Source organism: Capra hircus, chromosome 27 (assembly GCF_001704415.2).
Source record: "Capra hircus breed San Clemente chromosome 27, ASM170441v1, whole genome shotgun sequence".
Lineage (NCBI taxonomy): Eukaryota > Metazoa > Chordata > Mammalia > Artiodactyla > Bovidae > Capra > Capra hircus.
In genome coordinates this window covers 7935570-7954958 of record NC_030834.1, presented here as the reverse complement: position 1 = coordinate 7954958, position 19389 = coordinate 7935570, and the positions used below count along the sequence as shown (strand labels likewise).

The window sequence follows — 19389 nt, the reverse complement described above, 5'->3', positions numbered from 1 at the left end:
AAATCATCATGCTGTTGGATTCAGCAGGGATTCCTTGGAATTGATACCAAAAGCGCAGGCAGCAAAAGGAGTCACAGGTACACTGGACTTCATCAAAATTAAAATCTTCTCTGTGTCAAACAACACTGTCAGTAGAGTGAAAAGGTGGTGTGCAAGATGGGAGGGGATATTTGCAGATCCTTTATCTGACAAGTGATTGATGTCCAGAGAGTATAATGGACTTCTGCAACTTAGCAGCAAACAAGCAAAGGACTTAAGGACACGTTTCTCCAAAGAAGATATCCAGATGGCCAGTATTTGTATATGAAACAGTGCTCAACATCGTTAGTCATTAGAGAAATGCAGGTCAAACCCACAGTGAGGTCCCACTTCATACCCATTAGGATGGCTGTCATCAAAAAAGAAGGAAAAGGGAGACAACAAGTGTTGATGAGAATGTGGAGAGACTGCTGGTGGGAATGTAAGATGGGTCAGCCACTGTGGAAGAGTTTGGTGGTTCTTTATAATAAAAAGTTAAAGTTACAATATGATCTAAAAATTCTGTTCCTAAGTATACACCCAAAAGAATCAAAGCAAGGACTCAACTAGATCCTGGTACGCCAGTGTTCACAGCAGCATCATTCACAGTAGCCAAAAGGCAGGGACAACCCATGTGTCCGTCAACAGATAAATGAATAAAGAAAACGCGGTATGTATGTATAATGGAATATTATTGGGCCGTATAAAGAGATGAAATTCTGATTAATGCTGCAATGTAGATGAATATTGAAAGCAGCATGTTAGGTGAAGTGAGCCAGGCACCAAAGGACAGATGCTGATATGAGGTATCTAGAATGGCCAGACATTGGAATTAAAGTTACAAGGGGCTAAAGGAGAAAGCACTGGGGAGTAGTTACTGCTTAATGGTTACAGATTTTGTGTATTGAGTGATGGAAGCATTTGGAAATAGATGGTAGTGATGGTTCCACAAAATGGTGCCTTGGTGTCAGCACAGGACTTCGCGTTACTCAACTGTACACTTAAAAATGTTAAAATGATAATGATGATGATGGTGGAAGGCAACTGTGATGTAGTTTTTGTACTTTAATGCTCAAAGTAGGGTTCATATAGGGACTAAAGGAGGTAGTTGTGGTCTCTCTTGACCTTGAGTCAATGCTTGTGTGTTTATAGGGTTGATGCCTCTGGGAAGTCAGGAGTCTTCAGACAGTCTTGCAGCAGAGATCGTCACACCGGAAATCAGGTAAGGAGATGGTGAAGTCCAGTCGCACTTCACAGTACTGTTGTAGAAACCTTTCTCCTCTGTGATATAGAAGACCAGTTCCTTACTCTTTATCACTAACGCTTTCAACCTGAACTCAAGGTTCTGTGTCCTTGATTTCAGCACCTTAGAGACCTTCTCAGCTGGCCATACAGAAGCTTGGTTTCTCTCTTGGGGAGGACAGGGTCTCACACATACACAGCAGACAAACACATCTCTGTTTGGGTATCCTCAGCAGACATTTAGCCGTGAAACCACTTGGCCCAAAGACAAAGGTTATGCTTAGCCTTCAGCCTGCAAAATACTTAGTCGCTGAGATTTATTACCTAAGTGCAAGGAATGGTCTGGGGAAGACAGAAGCAGAGACAGCAGGAAATATCGCCCTGTCTCTATTGCTCTTCCCTCCGTAGTTCCTTTCATTTGTATTTTAAATATTCCGTTTATTTTAGTGTATGCCTGGCTTTATGTATACGAATGAGTGATTGGAAAGCATCAGCTGTTCAGCAAAAGGTTAATGATTAATCCTCAATATTGCTTTTACCTTATTTGGGCTAATTTGCCCCCTTTTTAAGTTGACACCAGCCCTGATTCTTGATAGCATCCTTGGAGGTATTAGCTAAAATAACAGTTATTAAAAGTTTTATAAACTGTGAAAGTTGCCATAAGCATTCAAACATTTGTTGAATAAAGGAAGACAGTATTTATTATGGTTAGCAATTGTTTAAGTACAGAAGGTGTGTAATGCAACACCAATTTTGGAAGCATCTTGGATACCTTTTACTTTTTTGCCATCTGATATGATACTTTATTATTGGACCAATAAAATTTGTTTCACAAATAAATACTTTTTTATGAATATTTATAAATAAATGCATGCTGCATGCTAAGTCGCTTCAGTCGTGTCCGATTCTGCAACCCTATGGACTGTGGCCCACCAGGCTGACCATGGGATTCTCTAGGCGAGGATACTGCAGGGGGTTGCCATTTCCTTCTCCAGGGGGTCTTCCCAACCCAGGGGTGAAACCTGCATCTCTTATGTCTCCTGCATTGGCAGGCAGGCTCTTTACCACTGGTGCCACGTGGGAAGCCCCTGTAAATAAACGGTTATGTCCAAAAAACAAATTTTAAGGAAGTTTGTAGGTAATGAGGTTGGATTTTTAAACTGAGAGGAGAGAACAATGATGAAAATTCAACAAAATGGCTTTTATTGAGTATTACTCAGTACAAATTAAAATATGCTCTGTGTCTACAAGAGCTACCAAGGTGAAACAGTGCAAGGTGTGAAACTTCTCAATACGTTAATAGACCAGTATTGACATAGGTCAGTATTCTTGACACATAGTGAGATTTTCTTTTCCAGTTTGCAAAAATCTATTAAAAGTGATAATTTTCACTAATGTTAAGGGTGTGGAAAAGTTAGAAACCTCATAAACTAAAAATAAAAGAGATACAATTTTTTAATTGAGATATAATTGACATATAACTCTGTAGTATGTTTAGGTATACAACATAATGATTTGACCTGTGAATGAAGGATACATATATGTTGGGAAATGATCACCAGAGTAAGTTCAGTTAGTATCCATCGCCACACAGAACTACAAAAAATTTTTTTTTTCTTGCAGTTATACAGCTTTTCTTTTAAGCAGTTTGGCAGAATGTGTAAATGTTTAAATTAGAAAGAAAATAGGATTTTGAAACCTCATTCATTACACATCATGATATTTGGAGATTGTTTATCTTCAGACCATCAATTCTATTATAAAAAGAAAGAGCTTGAGACCTGAGATGTGCTGTCTCAGCCAGTTAGGAGCTAAATTTCTTGCAGGTTCTTCTTTTTTTTTCATTTCTGTTCTATGTATTAAATCTGTAATGGTGCCTTGCTGGATTTTGATAACCATGTTAATCAGTTTTTCTTCGGCTCTCAGGGAGAAGCTCATTCGTCTTCAGCATGAGAATAAGATGTTGAAAATCAACCAGGAGGGTTCCGACAACGAGAAGATCGCCTTGCTGCAGAGCCTTCTGGATGACGCCAACCTCCGCAAGAACGAGCTGGAGACGGAGAACAGGTGAGGGCACGGCGGCCACTCCGCTCGCTGTGATCTGATCCCTTCAAACACAGATCCGAGCTGTAGGCGCAAGTGAGAGCGTTCTCCTCCATTGCATTTCATGAGTCCTTTTTCCCACTTACGGGCAGATTTGCCCAAAAAGGCTGTGTCTCTGTGATAGAAGCCCCATCTCCAGTTCTTCAGGCAAAACGATACCAAAGTCCTGCCATTCCCCCTTCCTAATCACTAATTAAAACTAGAAGCTTAAACAGCCTGGCAGTGCAGGAGACATGGTTTCAGTCCCTGGTCCAGGAAGCCCCCATGTGCTGAGGATCAGTGAAGCCCGTGCAGCACAGCTCCTGAGCCCGTGCTCTAGAGCCCGGGGGATGTGGCTCCTGAGCCCGTGCTCTAGAGCCCGGGGGATGTGGCTCCTGAGCCCGTGCTCTAGAGCCCGGGGGACGTGACTCCTGAGCCCATGGTCTAGAGCCCGGGGGACACGGCCCCCGAACCCCTGCTCTAGGGCCTGGGGACATGGCTACTGAAGCCCGAACGCCCCAGAGCAGCAGAGAAGGTTGGCAATGAGAAGCCCACACACCACAACTGGAGAGTAGCCCGCACTCGCCACAGTTAGAGAAAGCCCCCACGCAGCAACGAGGACCCAGTGCAGCCGAAAGCAAAATTAATTCGTTAAAGATAAATAAAATCTTTAAAAAAAACTTAGAGGATAAAATAATGTCACCATTCATTGACAGTCTTTGGAGACACTTTTACTTTGTCGTCATGATCAGATTAATAAGTTTGCCTTGTTTAGACAAGCTGATGTTTCAAAGAATCAGTTGGTGTAAGGAAAATAGTGGGAACCCTCATAATGAATTGATAGAGCTTTCTTTTTTTAATCTGTTAATCCTTGCTACTCTAGTTGGAAATCATCCATCTTATGAATAATTCAATTATTTTGAGAATTTAGAATCTGCAAATCTAATAAGCACATCACTTTCCTGCTTGTAAGTTTTCAGAGTATTGCAGTAGGCAGTCATTCCAACTACTTTTAAAAGCAGTTCTTACTCTGGCAAGGATTACTTTTATATTTTGTTGTGACAGTCTTCTGATTCTTCTCCTTTTTGGAAACGTTTCTTACATCCCAAACATATGGTGTCTTTTCTTTCTCTTAGAGCTGTGATATTCCGTCATTTTTTGAGGGATTTGACATTTTTATAAATAGTTTCATAGTTTATATGATATTACAGATTCTTTGCTTATTATGCCTGATAGATTTGGCATTTTCCAGGTATGAGTCAGTCTGGAGAGTCAAAATTGTTATGACAGCTTTACGTACTCCACCTTTCTTCCTGTGACTTTAATTTTTAAATCTGCTGAGGGAGACCCAGCAAACAGTGTGCACAGTAGGGTGATTTATTAGAGCACAATTGAATATAAACAGAAGGAGACATTTGCACATCAGCTCTCAGGAGCATAGATAATGAGTACTTTATTAAAAAAATACTTAGAAAAAGTGGGAAAAGAGAAGGGAGAGGAATAAGAACAGTGGAAAATAGGTGGCAATCATGCAGAGCCCAGGTGAGGGCACCGGGGATTACCCCTCCATCCTCGGCCTCCGCTGCATCTTAGCGTCTTAGTCAGGAGAGCCTACTCCCGACACTAATTTCTTGTCAGGGAATCAGCACCTGCTACATCTATAACACTCTGCCGTGTCTTTCACAGGCCTTCCTACAGCTTTTGCCCTTTTCTCCTTAAAAACAGAACACCTAGTTGTCACTCGTACTATAGCACTTGTACGTCCAGATGACTGGTTACCTCCCAAGTGCCTGTTATTTTACCGCTGTGTTGGTTTATCAGATTGCAACACCAATAACTTACCTGTAGGTCATAGCCATCTGTGGGTTTTATGACCTGCCACAGTAATAATAATAATAATAGCAGCTAGCATTTATTTAAGCCACTGTTTGTTCCAAACACTGTGCTGAGTATTTTAAACATGTGGTCTTACTTACTAAAGTTTTGCAGATGGAGGAATTTGGACTGAGACCCAGGCTACCTGACTGCAAAGCCTCTAGTCAGCCAGTTTATCTTCTGCCCTATTTGTAAAACATTTTCTTTCACATCCTCCCCCTCACTGGATGCTTTTCCTCTTAGGTGGATTATCATGTTGTCTTGCTGAGTTTAATAAGTACTTACATTACCTGGTCTCTACCTTAACCTCCTAGTAGTTGACAGCCCTGGACTAGAACCGTGCAAGCAGAGTTTCAGTCCCGCTGAGTCTTACAGCTCTGTGACCGTAAATCCAATTTGCTCACACCATACCTCACCTTAGAAGGAGAGCTCAGCCTCCAAAGTCCTTTCCAGTTGGTTTTTCCAGTAAGCTGGCATTTGTTAAAATCCGTGATACCTCCTGACCTTCCTGCTGACCTCTGACTGTTAGGAGAGGCACAAAGGATCTGGAGTAGAGCCACATCAGAATCTCTCACCCACGAGGTCGGCATTATAGTCCTCACTTCTTTTGCGGTGAACTTTTTCATGTGTATTCACATACATGTTACAGCTTCGTACATGTGTGTGCATGCTTGATCCGTACTTTAACCAGTATTTTAGACTATGTGTTACGACATTTACAGTGGCCTCCACTGGTAGTAATAATTGTTGACTAAATAAATTTCAAAAATCGCTAGGATGGGAGGTTGAAATAGTCTCAGAGTTTGATGTATTTTCCGTATTGCTTCCTGAGAAGATGAAAGAAAGTTACAGTCAGTAATGTACTTGTGTCCCTCTGTTCCCTTGTTGAATATGAATTTTCAGATAATTCTTTCACTGAGTGTAAGAGCAGACTCCTTTGTGTGAAAAATATCAGTTATAACTATGGGTTTCTTATATCTTTACTGTGATTCTCACTAAATTATAGCACCTGGAGGTTTATAGTAAGAATTTCTTGTTGAGTGTAAAAAGTTTCATGCTGAAATTCTTGGCCGTTTGGATTCTAAATAGTCATTGCCCTGTTTCGTCCTTAATTGGGGGGCATCTGTCTTTTCATAAAATGTTTATTACTAGACCCGCCAGCCCCGTGGGAGCCTCCTGGACTTCTCCTCCTCCCCTTTTTACCGTGTTCATTGCTGATCACTTCCCCCTCCTCAGTTCTTCTCGGCTTCAGGAGCAGCCCTGGCTCGTTCCTTCTGAGTCCCTGGTTCCTCTCCAGGGTGAGCCGTCCCTTCCGCCCTCTGCTTGGCGATCTGCCGGGGGCCTTCCTGGTCTCTCGTGCACCGGGCCGCACTTTCTGCAGCCACTGTCATTCATGCTCACGGCTCCAGTCGTCGCCAGACGGCCCTCGGGTCTGTAGGGTCCACTGCGCCCTCCTGCTGGGCACCAGTTGCACGGGTCCAGCCGTTGTAACAGGCATTTCCCGTCGCTCCATTTTCAACAAACAGTGAGCAGGTTTCTTTGTGCTGCGGCTCAGCCTGCTCCTCCTGTGTTCCCTTTCGCGGTGAATGGCTCTTGGTCACTGAGAGTAAAATCCTCGCTTGTTTTTTGCTCCTTCTGTTCGTTTGTTTTCTGCACGTCTCCTCCTCGGACCCCTTCTGTTTCAGGGAAGCGGGGTCATCACTGCGGTGGCCTCCGCCCGGGCTTCCTGCTTTCCTGCCGCTTTCCGCCTTCCAAAATGATCTCTTCAACTAGCACAGCACCGTGGTCTTTCTGAAATACTGTCGGCTCCTTCAGCATCACCCAAGACCCACTAGTCCCCTGACCCTTGCAGCCTAATGATCTATAGAGAATTTATGGAGACAGCGCTCCAGAGTCAGCATTTTTAGAGGCTGGCTGGGCTATTCCCTTGCAACCAAATTTTAGGCCCAATTATAGGAAATGGCAGCCCGCTCCAATATTCTTGCTTGGGAAATCCCATGGACAGAGGAGCCTGGCGGGCTACAGTCCATGGGATAGCAAAGAGTCAGACACAGCTGAGCGACTGAGCATAGGATAAATGAAAACACACTTGAATTTCACACAGGGTGGCCCAGCCTCTCCTCTGGTTTCCTCTGCAGCCCTCCTTCCCCTCATAACGTAGAATTCAGCCATATCATTCCCAAACTCATCGTGCCTGCTCCCTTTCTGTGTGCTGTTTACATGCTGAAGTCTCGGTCTCGGATCCCCTTTCCACCATTCACCACACAAGCATTTTATTTCTTGTTCTGGTCTCGGCTCAGGTGAGGCCTGACTCCTCCACGCTATTAGGTGTGGTCCTCGCTTCTTTGAGCAGTTCTCACTCCTCCCTGTACTTCTGTCTGCTGTGTTGAAGTATTTATCTCGTATATTATTTGTTTACAGCTTGCTTCCCCAGGTGCAGTGTTTTTGTTTTTGTGTTTTGGCTGCACCCGGAGACTTGCCCGACCTTGGTTCCCTGACCAGGGACTGAACCCGGGTCCCTGGGAGTGAAAGTGCTGAATCCTAACCCCTGGACCGCCAGGGACATCCCACGAGGGTCTTTAGCACTACACTGAGCACTCATTTAAATAAATGCATATTGAAGTGAATTTCAAATGAATATATGTGCACAGGTATACCAGCTCAACACAATGTGTCTGTCAAAAACACTGCATTGGATGTCATCGTCAAAATTTCAAGCTACACAAAAAATAATGAGAAAAGTGAATTGCTCCGACTGTAATGTGAGACTTTGTTTTGCTCATTATATGAAAACCTAAGGGAAAAGGTATAAGTTCAGTCAGAACTTGGAAAATTAATGTACGTTTGATTTCTAGGCTGGTGAATCAAAGACTCCTAGAAGTACAGTCACAAGTGGAAGAACTGCAAAAGTCTTTACAAGATCAAGGCTCAAAGGCAGAAGATGTAAGTCTTACTTATACAGTGATGGTCCAGTAGTTTCATAATGTTTAGAAAAGCTGTGACTTTTTTTTTATGGTCTCTATCAACGTAATTGTGATGATATTGGTTATAGAAAAGAAACTGTTTTCCTTTTACTTACATCGCTTATAAAAAGACCAGACAGTGCTTTTTGTCTCAGATCCACCCTGCTAGGAATTAGAAGTTCATTTGTAGTTTTTAGCTAAGGAATTGGGCTTTTGTGTTCCACGAATGCTCAGCTCAGTTTTCAGAGTATTGATTTTCCTTCTGGTCAAAAAAAAAAAGTGCTGACACAATCTTAGCCTGTTCAAGTAGCACTGTTTGATGTAAATTTGGTTTTACGAAAATAATGCCCTTCCTAGAATCCTACCCTCTCCAGGTTTATGAGTCCCTCTTTCTGCCCCTGCCCTTGGCCACACACACACTCAGATAGAAGCTCACTGACCTTTTTTCCCTTTGCCCGTCTGTCACACCCCTGCCTGCTCGCCTAGGATACAGCACGAATGTGGAGGCAGAAACAGCTCCTCCTCCACCTCCTCCCGCTCCCCGGCCATCAGGGTCTGATGAAGGAGTGCAGCAGTCGTGTTTTGCAAATCCTGTACATTTAATGAGCTGTGTACAATAGAGCTACACTTGCAGAGTGCTCAAAACTAACGTGAAGAGGGGATAAAAACTGAATGTTCATGACCAATCTTTGCTTCCGTCAATTAGTGATTTTTTCCCCATTGCCAGCGTAATCTGCTGGCTTTTGAGTATAAACCTATTTGGTTGTTCTCATTGTTGGAGTCGCTCTAGGCGCTCCGCATCAAAACTGTAGACCCATCCAGTTCCATCCAGCCTTAGTAATGTAACAGAGTGTGAAGACAAAACAATATTGCTCAAGGCCTAAGAGTGTGAGATCCGAAAGCTCATCTGTGACCTGATTTCTTGGGTTCCTTAATCACCGTCTGGGTTACGTGTCCTCTGGGGTCACAGGTTGCAGCTTATTCTCTAATGTGTTGTCCTTCTTAGCTCCCCACGTGGATTCCCAGTTCCGCAGATTCTCACCAGCATTTAAACTACCTCATTCCCTTATTAAAATGGAACTAGTTTACTTTTTACACATGCCTTTATCCAGAAGGCTAAGTGCCAAGCAGAGCCGCCATTCAGTTGTGAGAGTACTAGTAAACCTCTCCAAGAGGATCTTAGAGGCGAGCCGAAGTGACATTCAGCACCACTAGGTCCCTTAAACTGAGGTAAATGTAGTCTTGGTTTTGGTCTTGGAAACTTTGAGGAGATTTCCTGTTGATCTGCACAGGGGAGAAGAATGTGTGGGTCATTGGAAGCAAACATGGTATAACATCAGTATCTGCTCAGCCTCAGAGCAATCACCGCTATACTTGTTTCTCTAATATTAAAACATACAGAAAGAGACAAAAAATAGTTTTACGTGGCCTGATTAGATACCGCTGTGGGAATGAACTCTAATTAAATATGCTGCGTGTCACTACTTCAAGAGATGATATTTCAGAAATGAGTTGCCAACCCTAAAAGTACTGTTAGCATAAATTAGTTTATTTGACTGTTGAGGTGCTAATGAGACGTGTTGCTGTAAATTCCTGAAATTCCTCTCAGAGCTCTGTACTCTATACAGATTCAGATAGAAGCTTTCCTCACGCTGAGGATAGGCTGGCTGCTCACGACCTGGAGGAAGATGCGGTCCCCGCCGTGCGGTTCTTCCCCAGCAGATGTTTCATGCATTTGCCTCTGTCTCTCAGCCTACAGCGTTGCCTCAACAAACGTGCAGTACACAGAACCACCTGCCGAGTGAGATGGGTCCTCTCTGAAGACCCAAAACAATTTCCCCCCATTTCTGTTATCAAAAGCGCAGGCGTGTGACCTTAAGGCAGAGTGGCATGGTTTGCACATTTTTATTAGTATTTTTATGTCATTTATTTTTAGCGTGGAAGCAGAAAAGCATTGGTTCTATCCAGGCATATGGATAATTTGAGCTAGCCACAGTGTATAAAACTCCAGAGAACAGGACAGGATGAGATCATAGAAGAAAGGAAAATGTACATTTTTTGAACAAAATGCATGTCTTTTACTTCTGTTCACGAATTACTAAGTCGTTCCTCCTGTTGGCTGCTGTGTATGCTTCATACTAATGTGTCCTCTCTGTCTCTTGGCATGGTCTCTGCTCAAGGCTATTGTAAGTATGGCTTCCTATTCATTTCTATATATTGAGCAGTGTTTTGATTTATGCATTATCTGCCATCATAGTTGACAATGTTGGAGTTTTAAATTACGGGGCTTCTATGCAAAATGAAGATAACCAATATTACCTACAGGCTTTTATGTCCTTCACAATTAAGATACTTGAAGGATATCAAAAACCTAACAAGTCAGACTGAAAGGAACTTGGCTCCTTTCTCTCCCCACTGCGCTCCCACCCCAGTGTCATAACTAGTTTGTCTTTATAAAGTGTTCTGATGTGAGCTTGCTGCCACAGTCTGGCCCCCTCCTGCCACGCTATGAGAGTACCAGTCTTCAGCTGGGGAGGCTTGCGGCCCAGGATGCAGGGGCATGAAGGCCGTGCATAGACGCTGGGGTCTGCAGGCCTGGGCCCTGGTGCAGGCTTGGCCTCTGGAAACGCCTGGGCGTCCCCCGAGCCTCACCTTCCTCAGCCCTGAGAGGGGTTGGTGGCACCCACTGTGGTGAGGTTAACACCCACTGTGGTGAGTCAATGCCCGCGACAAGCTTCAGTGCCTTGCCCGGCCTGGTAACCGCTCATTAAATCATCATCTTACTTCCTGCATACTGTCTCAGAATAAACATTGACAATGAATTTTGCTTAGAGCCTAATCAAAACATAAATGCAAAATGAAAACTAAGATGTTTTTTAAAAATGCCTTCATTTCACCCTTGGCACTGGATAAGGGACAGCAGTAATCAAAAGCCAGCAGGATTGTCGGCATTCTCTCCGCCTGGGGGACGCAGTGGTGGAGAACGCTGTGGCCCATTCACCTGGCTGCAGTTGACACACTCAGCAGAGCAGGGCATCTGAATATTCCAGGGCTGGCTCGGAATGGGCTGGAGTAAGCGATTACAGCAATCATTATTGAGTCGGGGCTGAAACTGGAAGGGCCCGGTGTGAGGGGTGTGTCCCCCCGTACGGCTCTGCACTAATTGGACAGTCTGTTTTCTAAGTCCGTATTATTTGAATTCGGCCGAATTAATTATGTGACCATGTATCTCAACATATGCTTCATAAAATTCATTCATAATGTGTACCCCGCTAGTGGTGGGTTTGATTATGAAACCTGGCAGTCCTGTATGGAATGCCATTATTCGTTGCTTATTTTGCGTACGTTCTGATCTCCTGCATCTCAGGAGACTTTTTTTTTTAATACCCAGTCAAAGCTGCATTCCCCAGCATGTTAAATGCTGTGGCTAACTTTTCTTTCATTTTCCCATTCCATCATATGTTACTTGCAGCCTGTGCATATCAGAAATCTCTGATTAAGTCACTGTTTGCATAAGTTGATCCCATGACACAGAAAACAATATAGTAGATAAAAAGTATCTTGTGTATGTGTTTGTCACTTAGTTGTGTCTGACTTCGTGACCCTGGACTGTAGCCTACCAGGATCCTCTGTCCATGGGATTTTCCCAGGCGAGAATACTGGAGTGCATTGCCGTTTACAGGAGATCTTCCCGACCCAGGGATCAAACCTGTGTCTCCTGCTTTGCAGGCAGATTCTGTATGGTCTGAGCCACCAGGGAATCCCAAAAAGTCTTAGGGAAAGTCTGTTGCTATTATGAGACTTTACCTGCCTATTGTGTCCAGGAATATTGGGTCTGTACCTGAAGGACTTTTTTATTCATTTCCCTGGCTATAAATAGAGAATTCAGATATGCAGTTTTGGGGTTTTTATACTGATTGCTATCACTTATGAGCTGCTGTCTCCCTTATCAGAGAGAAACAAACTTGGGTACATCATGTATTTTCAGACTTTGGCCAGAGAACTTACTGAGGGCTTGCTCAGAGTTACTTGCTACCCTGAACAAGTACTCTTCATTAAAAAAAAAAAAAGTAATTAATGTATTCGTTAAAATGCCAAGTAATAAACTATTTTCTATTTTCCATTTTCAGTCAGTCCTTCTAAAGAAGAAGCTTGAAGAGCATCTGTGAGTATCAAAGCTGTTGCGGCCCACTGTCGGGTTGTCCAGAGAAGCAGAAGTGTTTTGTGTTGGTGGTTACAGAGCATCTAGGTGGGGGCCTGGGTGGCCCTCAAGGTAGAGACAATCATGAGACGTGTTAATAGAGACTGTTTTTCATGGAAGACAGTTTTTCCACAGACAGGGGAGATGGCTTCGGGATGATTCAAGCACGTGACAGTTATTAACGCCCCTGCTGATCTGATGGGAGGCGGGGCTCAGGTGTGGATGCGACCAGCAGGGAGCGGCCGTAAATACAGATGAAGCTTGCTCGCTGGCTGCTCACCTCCTGCTGTGCCGCCTGGTTCCTAACCGGCCACGGACTGGTGCCAGCCTGTGGCCCCGGGGTTGGGGGTCTCCTGGTCTGAAGGGTCATCTGCACCCAAGGTCCTTGAATCAAACCAGTTGCTGCATTAGGACCGTGTAACTCAGTCGGTAAAGAATCTGCCTGCAGTGCAGGAGACCTGGGTTCAGTCCCTGGGTTGGGAAGATCCCCTGGAGAAGGAAATGGCAACTCACTCCAATATCCTTGCCTGGAAAATCTCATGGACAGAAGAGCCTGGTGGGCTGCAGTCCATGGGGTCGCAAAGAGTCGGGCATGACTGAGCGACTAACACTCACACGTGAGCTTCCAGAGTTTTCTGTCTTCACAGTAGTGTTTATGGTCCCAGGTAGGACTGTGTGACCCTCCAGATCAGGAGGCAGAAGTGTTTCCTATAACAACAGAGAGCAGTTGCTTTAGGTTCTGCAGACCATGCTCTGAGCCACAGCCACTTAGCTGTGGTTCGAAGGCAGCCGTGGATAGTATATAAACCAGTGCTCTGACTGTGTCCCCAGAGCTTTCTACCCTGAAACCGGCCACAGGCTGAATTTGGCCCCCCAGACTGCACTCTGCCAGCTCTGGAGCCTGTGGCCAGCTGAACCTTTCTTTTTATATAAATGTTTTAAAGTATCATTAAGCTTGTCACAGTAGCAGCTTTTCAAACACTTGCTTGCATTGCAAGCATACCCAAACACGACTTTTTAATCTAGAAGATTCCATTTTAAAATACATTTGTTTTCTCATGAAGAAGTGTTTGCCCCTCTTTATCGGAGGTTGACAGTGTTAGGCGTGTTTTGTGATTTCTCTCACACCTAGTATCAACTTGAGTCCTTCTCTCTGTCGTACCCTGGCCAGACTCTGTCCTTACAGACGTTGAGTGTGGGTGCCCATGGGTTGCCAGCCTGGTGGAGTGTTCCATTGGTGGGCTGTGGTGAACCAGACACCCTGGGTGCCACAGAGCTCGTGTGCTTGTCCTGAGGGGATTGGAAAGAATTCTCTGGGCTGGCAGTTTGCTGCGTGCTGTCCATTTCCTTCTTCAACGTGGGGAAAGCGAGTGCTCTGAGCCACTGACACTTGGTAGCAAGTCTAACCCTGGGCAGTTCTTAAACTTCTAGAACAGCACCTATCGCCTCCCAGCCACTGGGAGGTTACCTGCAGGGAGAATTTTATGCTGAAGTCTATCCTTTTGTCATTTCCCACCCCTTTGTTGCAGAAAATAGAATACCTGTTGTTTCATAAAACTACTGTCTGACCATGGTTCTGTATTCAGTCATTTACATGGTGAAAGTCTTCATCAAAAACACCTTATTAGTGAAGGGGAGGCCTGTATTTAGTTCCCCATGGCTCCCATGACAAATTAGCACAAGCTGCAAGGGGAAAAACAACAGTCTTGACAGTAGTATTTACAGTCCCAGACTCTGCGACCCTCAGGGTCAGGAATCAGAAACGTTTTCTATAAGGAACAGAAAGCAATGGCTTTAGGTTTTACAAACCATAGTCTGTGTCACAACCACTGAGTTCTGATTTGAGAGCAACTGTAGACAGTATGTAAACCAAGGCTCTGTGTCCTAACAGCTTTCTACACAGAAACGGGCCACGAGCTGAACTCGGCCCCCCGGGCTGAAGGTTTATCTGAAAGGATGGCTGCTATCTCAGACTCTGGGATTTTTGTCTCTATTTTTAGTGTAGAAAATATGAATATGGTTATGTTGGTTAAGTCTTTGCATCTTTGTTTCATAGCCTTTGTGTGCTATATGCTACCGTACCCTAAGAGTAAGGAACTTACATCTTCCAAGTGGAGAAAGTACAGTAGTAGGTGACAGAGTTACATATTTTGTCACAGAGAGAAGCTGCACGAAGCCAACAACGAGCTGCAGAAGAAGAGGGCCATCATCGAAGATCTTGAGCCCAGATTTAACAACAGCTGTGAGTTTTTCCTGATGATCAGTTTTCAGTTGGTTCGCCATGCATTACTCTCATAGTAATTAAGTTTATGTAAAATTTTGTTTTTTTAGAAATAGGCCCTATTATATTTTCTAGCAATTAAGGAATGTGCCCTGTTCACAGAAAGCACAGAAAGAGAGTGTGTGTGTGTGTGTGTGTGTGTGTGTGTGTGTATGGTCATCTATGCATTAGTGCTTAGATTTCTAATTCCATTGTGATTTTCCCTTAACTGTGAATGCTAATGTGTATTTTATGAAATCATTTTCGTAGCGCAGTTGCGGTATGTCAGCCAGACTTTTCTCACTTTTGTCGATATTTGCACATGTAGGTAACTTGACTTTATCAGTTCTTTTGTGTGGAGGTGGGAGCAATACAGACTTTTACTTTTTTCATGTTGTGAAATATACATACCATAAAAATGACCGTTTTAACCATTTTTAAGTATACAGTTAAGTGACATATAAGTACATTTTCAGTGTCATACAGCCACTGTCTATCTCTCAAACTTGTTCATCTGCCTAAACTGAAACTCTCTACTAATTAAACACCCACTCCTCGCCTCCTCTCTTCCCAGCCCCTGGTCTCCTCCATTCTGCTTTCAGTCCCTTGCACTTGACTTTTGTATACAACTCGTATAAGTGGAATCATACAATATTTGTCCCTTTTTTTCTGGCTTATTTCACTTCACATAATGGCTTTCATTTTCGCTTGGTATAATGCCTCCATGCTGTAGCGTGTATCAGGATTGAAGCTGAATAATATTCAACTATTCGTATACATAGACCGCATTTTGTTATCCCTTTAGCCTTCAATGAATGCTTTTTATAATTTGTGTACTTCCATAGTGTAGTTTTTATTTCTAAGAAAAACTTTCTGTTAAAAAAAAAAGATTGTGAATTTTTAAAAATAAAATTATATATATAAGAATAGACCAAACAGTCTCTCAAAGCTGTTAAACTATTTACTGTTTTGTCAGTTGAAGTATTTTTAAAGTTGTTATGGTCTACTATCTCATCAATAGCCTTAAAAATCGAAGAATTACAAGAAGCTTTACGGAAGAAAGAGGAGGAGATGAAGCAAATGGAAGAACGGTACAAGAAGTACCTGGAGAAAGCCAAAAGTGTAAGTGTGAGTCGGCGGGTCTCACTGCTTTCCGATCGTGGTTCAGTGACGTCTCGTGATACACGCCTGAACCATGACCTCTCAGACCACGAGGAGACCGGACCAGAAGCGCCCGAGCAGGAGGCAGTGACCGAAATGTGCCCCAGCCCCGGGCTACTTCCGATTATCAAGAGGAAAGCACCTTTCCACATAGGAGAGGAGGGACAGTCCTCACCTCGCCTAATAGTTCACATTAGCTGCATGAGCAACCCCCCTGGTGGTCCAGCCGTTAGGACTCCACACTTCCAAGGCCAGGAGGCGTGGGTTCCTTCCCTGGTCAGGGAACTAAGATCCCACATGCCGCACTGTGCGGCCAAAACAAAAAGATGAGCTGCACGCCCTAGGAGGACCAACCTCTGCCTCCCGAAGAGCCTCAGCTATGGTCAGCCTGAATCTAAACTGGCTTCTGGGCCTAGCTGGCAGTTCCCAGGGAGAATGAGGTTACTGGAACCAGTTAAATAGATTACCTTTAGAAAGTCATCAGATAAATCCAGATTTGGGGATGAAAATCCATGTTATGAAAAGTAGAAGTAGCCACTAGAGTGGAGGGGAGCCTGCGAAGTCTGTGGTAAAGGAAATGCGGTTTCGCTGTCCTGCTCTTTCCAGTGTTCTGTAGACTTGATCATCTCTCTGCAGGCTTGACTGGTTTTGATAGTAAAACTGTTGGACAAAAAAGACCCTTCCCGGAAGCCCGCAGGTGTCCCTGCTAGACTTGTGTCCCCCGCCCAAGTACAAACCCCAGCCTCTGGCAGAGGAGACGGTCACAGTGACCAGCATGTGGACATCGAGTCCTGCTCCCTGCTCACACACCTGGTCAGAGGCAGAGGCCCCTGAATCAAGTCAGAGGACCAGAAAGGGGAAGACTGCCGTTAGTCGTGTCTACTGTACTGTGGTTGATGAATTTTAAGCCAGAATTACTTCTTGTAATGGACTCTTTCACTTAATTTTAAATTTTTCTGTAATTAAAAGTTGTAACAACAGAACATCATTTCATACATTCAAACTTTAATGTATCCTCATGAGATAGTTTTGGACTCTCATAATGTTTATCTTTTTTTTTTTTTTTTAATAACTGCTGCCGTAGATGTTACACACTGTAGATTTGAGACTCAAGTTTTTCTCTTTTATTCCTTTTTGCAGGTTATCCGTACTTTAGATCCTAAACAAAATCAAGGAGCAGCACCAGAAATACAAGCTCTTAAAAATCAGCTCCAGGAGCGGGACCGGCAGTTCCATTCATTGGAGGTAGTTTACTATAATATGATAAGACATTTGATTTTTTAATTTTGATTCTAGAAGCCTTGCTGTGTACAGTCTCCACATCTGTAAGGCACAGTTACCAAAGTCTGTGGATGCGTAAGTCCCTTGTAGACAGTAGTGAATGTGGTTATTTGCAGACAGTCTCTGCGCATCATCCATGTGCTCTAAACCATCTCCAGATTAGTTATGCAAGGTCTTCCCTGGTTGCTCAGGCAGTAACGAATCTGCCTGCAATGTAATACCTAATGCACTGTAAATGCTATGGATTTTTTTGTGTTTTTTTCTATTTTGGAATATATGGCTTTTTGTTTCTTTTGTCATTGTTTAGTCGCTAAGTTGTGTCCAACTCTTTGTGGCCCCTGACCTCATGGATTGTAGCCCCCCAGGCTCCTCTGTCCATGGAATCTCTCAGGCAAGAACACTGGAGTGGGTTGCCGTTTCCTTCTCCAGGGGGATCTTCCCAACCAAGGGATGGAACCCGTGTCTCTTGCCTTAGCAAGAGGGTTCTTTACTACTGAGCCACCTGGGAAGCCCTGTGTTTACTGTTTTGGGCCTGGAGTGGGTTGACTCTGTGGATGTGGACCCTGTGGATATAGAGGGCCAGCTGCACAGCTGTGCCCGTGAATTTAGATGGGCATGAACTAGGTTTTTACTAATGTTGAATGTTTTTCATGTTTACATGCTTACATGTGCTTGCTTTTTAGAAAGAATATGAGAAAACAAAGAGTCAAAGAGAGATGGAAGAGAAATACATTGTCAGTGCCTGGTACAACATGGTAAGAAAATAACACATCAAAGCACTTTGCAAAGTTCAGTGAATATGTATTATTTGTTATACTCCCTTTAGTGTAGAAGTCCTTCTACCGAATGAATCTGAAAAGTAATTGCCGTCCTAACACACTAACAAAACCCTAACGCTGATCTTAGGGCCGGACAGCAGATACGAGAACCCCCCATAAACGGGGTTAGAACACTGTGGGCACTGTCCTGAAGGATGGAAAAATTTCTCTCTCTCAGAACCATTTGTCCTTGGGCATAGTGACTTCAGTCATACCTAAATACAGATGGACTAGGTTTTTTTTGTGGGACTGTTTCACTGGCTTTGCAGGACTGGTTCTTATAACAAAGATAGTTTAATTGTCTCACAGGATTTGATAAATGTTCAGTGTGGGACCCTGAACAAATGCAGGCTTTGAAATTGAATTTTCCAACACATAAAAAATGTACGTATGGCAGGGGGAAATAAATGCTCACCAGCATTTTGACTTTCAGTGAGATTTTTCCAGATATGAAGAGCTATGGATTTTGACAAATGCTGTACTTTTCTTCAACATTTTTTTTCCTAGACCCTTTTCGTCTTCTTGTTAATAACTTTATTATTTCCTTTCGGGCTGCGTTGGGTCTTTGTTGCGGTGTGGGCTCTTCTCTAGCTGCAGTGCGGGGGGTGGGGGGCTCTCTGTAGTTGGGGTGTGCAGGCTTCTTACTGCCGTGGCTTCTCTTGTTGGGAGCACCGACTCTAGGGCCCGTGGGCTCAGCAGTTGCCGTTCCCGGGCTCTAGAGCACAGACTCAGCGGTTGTGGCACACGGGCTGAGTTGCCCCGCAGCATGTGGGGTCTCCCCGGACCAGGGATCGAGCCCATGTCTCCTGCATTGACAGGCGGATTCTTAACCACCGAGCCAACCAGGGCAGCCCATCTTTTTCTTGTTCTTCTTCCCAACACGACTACTTCTGCCTTTTTAAGATGTGAGGTTAGTTGCCTGAGACAGATTCCTTTCCCCCATATCCATTTGACCCTGTAGTTGGGTTCATAACACAATACCATTTTACAATTATAATTGTGAATGATACCATTTCACAGTTACAGTTGGTACTGTGTCTTAAAGGTTAGTGTCCCAGGTCTGCTAATAGTGTGATTTGAGCTTTTGTCAGAAATTCACACAATTTTATGCCATGTCCACATTTTTATTTATTTGCCTTGGTTAAAGCTACATATTTAAGATTTTATCCCAATTTTAAAAAAGAAAAGAGGGAATCTTACTGGGTTTATGGTACCGCTACTGTTAACACAGATTAATTGAAAATAAAATGTAAAAAAAAACAAGAAAAAACTGTATTTAAGGGAGGTCTCTGGGAACTGGTCCTGACTCCACCCGTGCTATTTCCTCTCTGTCCTCCGTCAGGGTTAGTTAGCAGCAGCCTTGGAGCTCGGTTCTTCAGTCCTTGCTAGTAATTTCATGTAGCTGATTGATTTTTATGACTTTGCATATTATGGAACCAAACTGACTTACTCCGATATGGTATTAAAAAAGAATCCTATTGATAGTTT

At 43.7% G+C, this 19389-nt stretch overlaps 1 protein-coding gene across 5 annotated transcripts in view; it reads left to right on the top strand.

Annotated features, from left to right (window-relative positions):
- HOOK3 (hook microtubule tethering protein 3) overlaps positions 1–19389 on the top strand; it is an 88989-nt gene that overhangs the window by 58368 nt on the left and 11232 nt on the right. For 3 of the 5 annotated variants that reach the window (XM_018041820.1, XM_018041822.1, XM_018041823.1), the window contains exons 14-22: positions 1171–1240; positions 3187–3327; positions 8073–8160; positions 10361–10366; positions 12311–12345; positions 14541–14623; positions 15663–15763; positions 16943–17047; positions 17767–17838. In XM_018041820.1, the coding sequence (XP_017897309.1) occupies positions 1171–1240; positions 3187–3327; positions 8073–8160; positions 10361–10366; positions 12311–12345; positions 14541–14623; positions 15663–15763; positions 16943–17047; positions 17767–17838 (701 nt within the window). The remainder of the gene's footprint in view (positions 1–1170; positions 1241–3186; positions 3328–8072; positions 8161–10360; positions 10367–12310; positions 12346–14540; positions 14624–15662; positions 15764–16942; positions 17048–17766; positions 17839–19389) is intronic. The other 2 variants (XM_018041821.1, XM_018041824.1) reach the window with 1 other exon arrangement.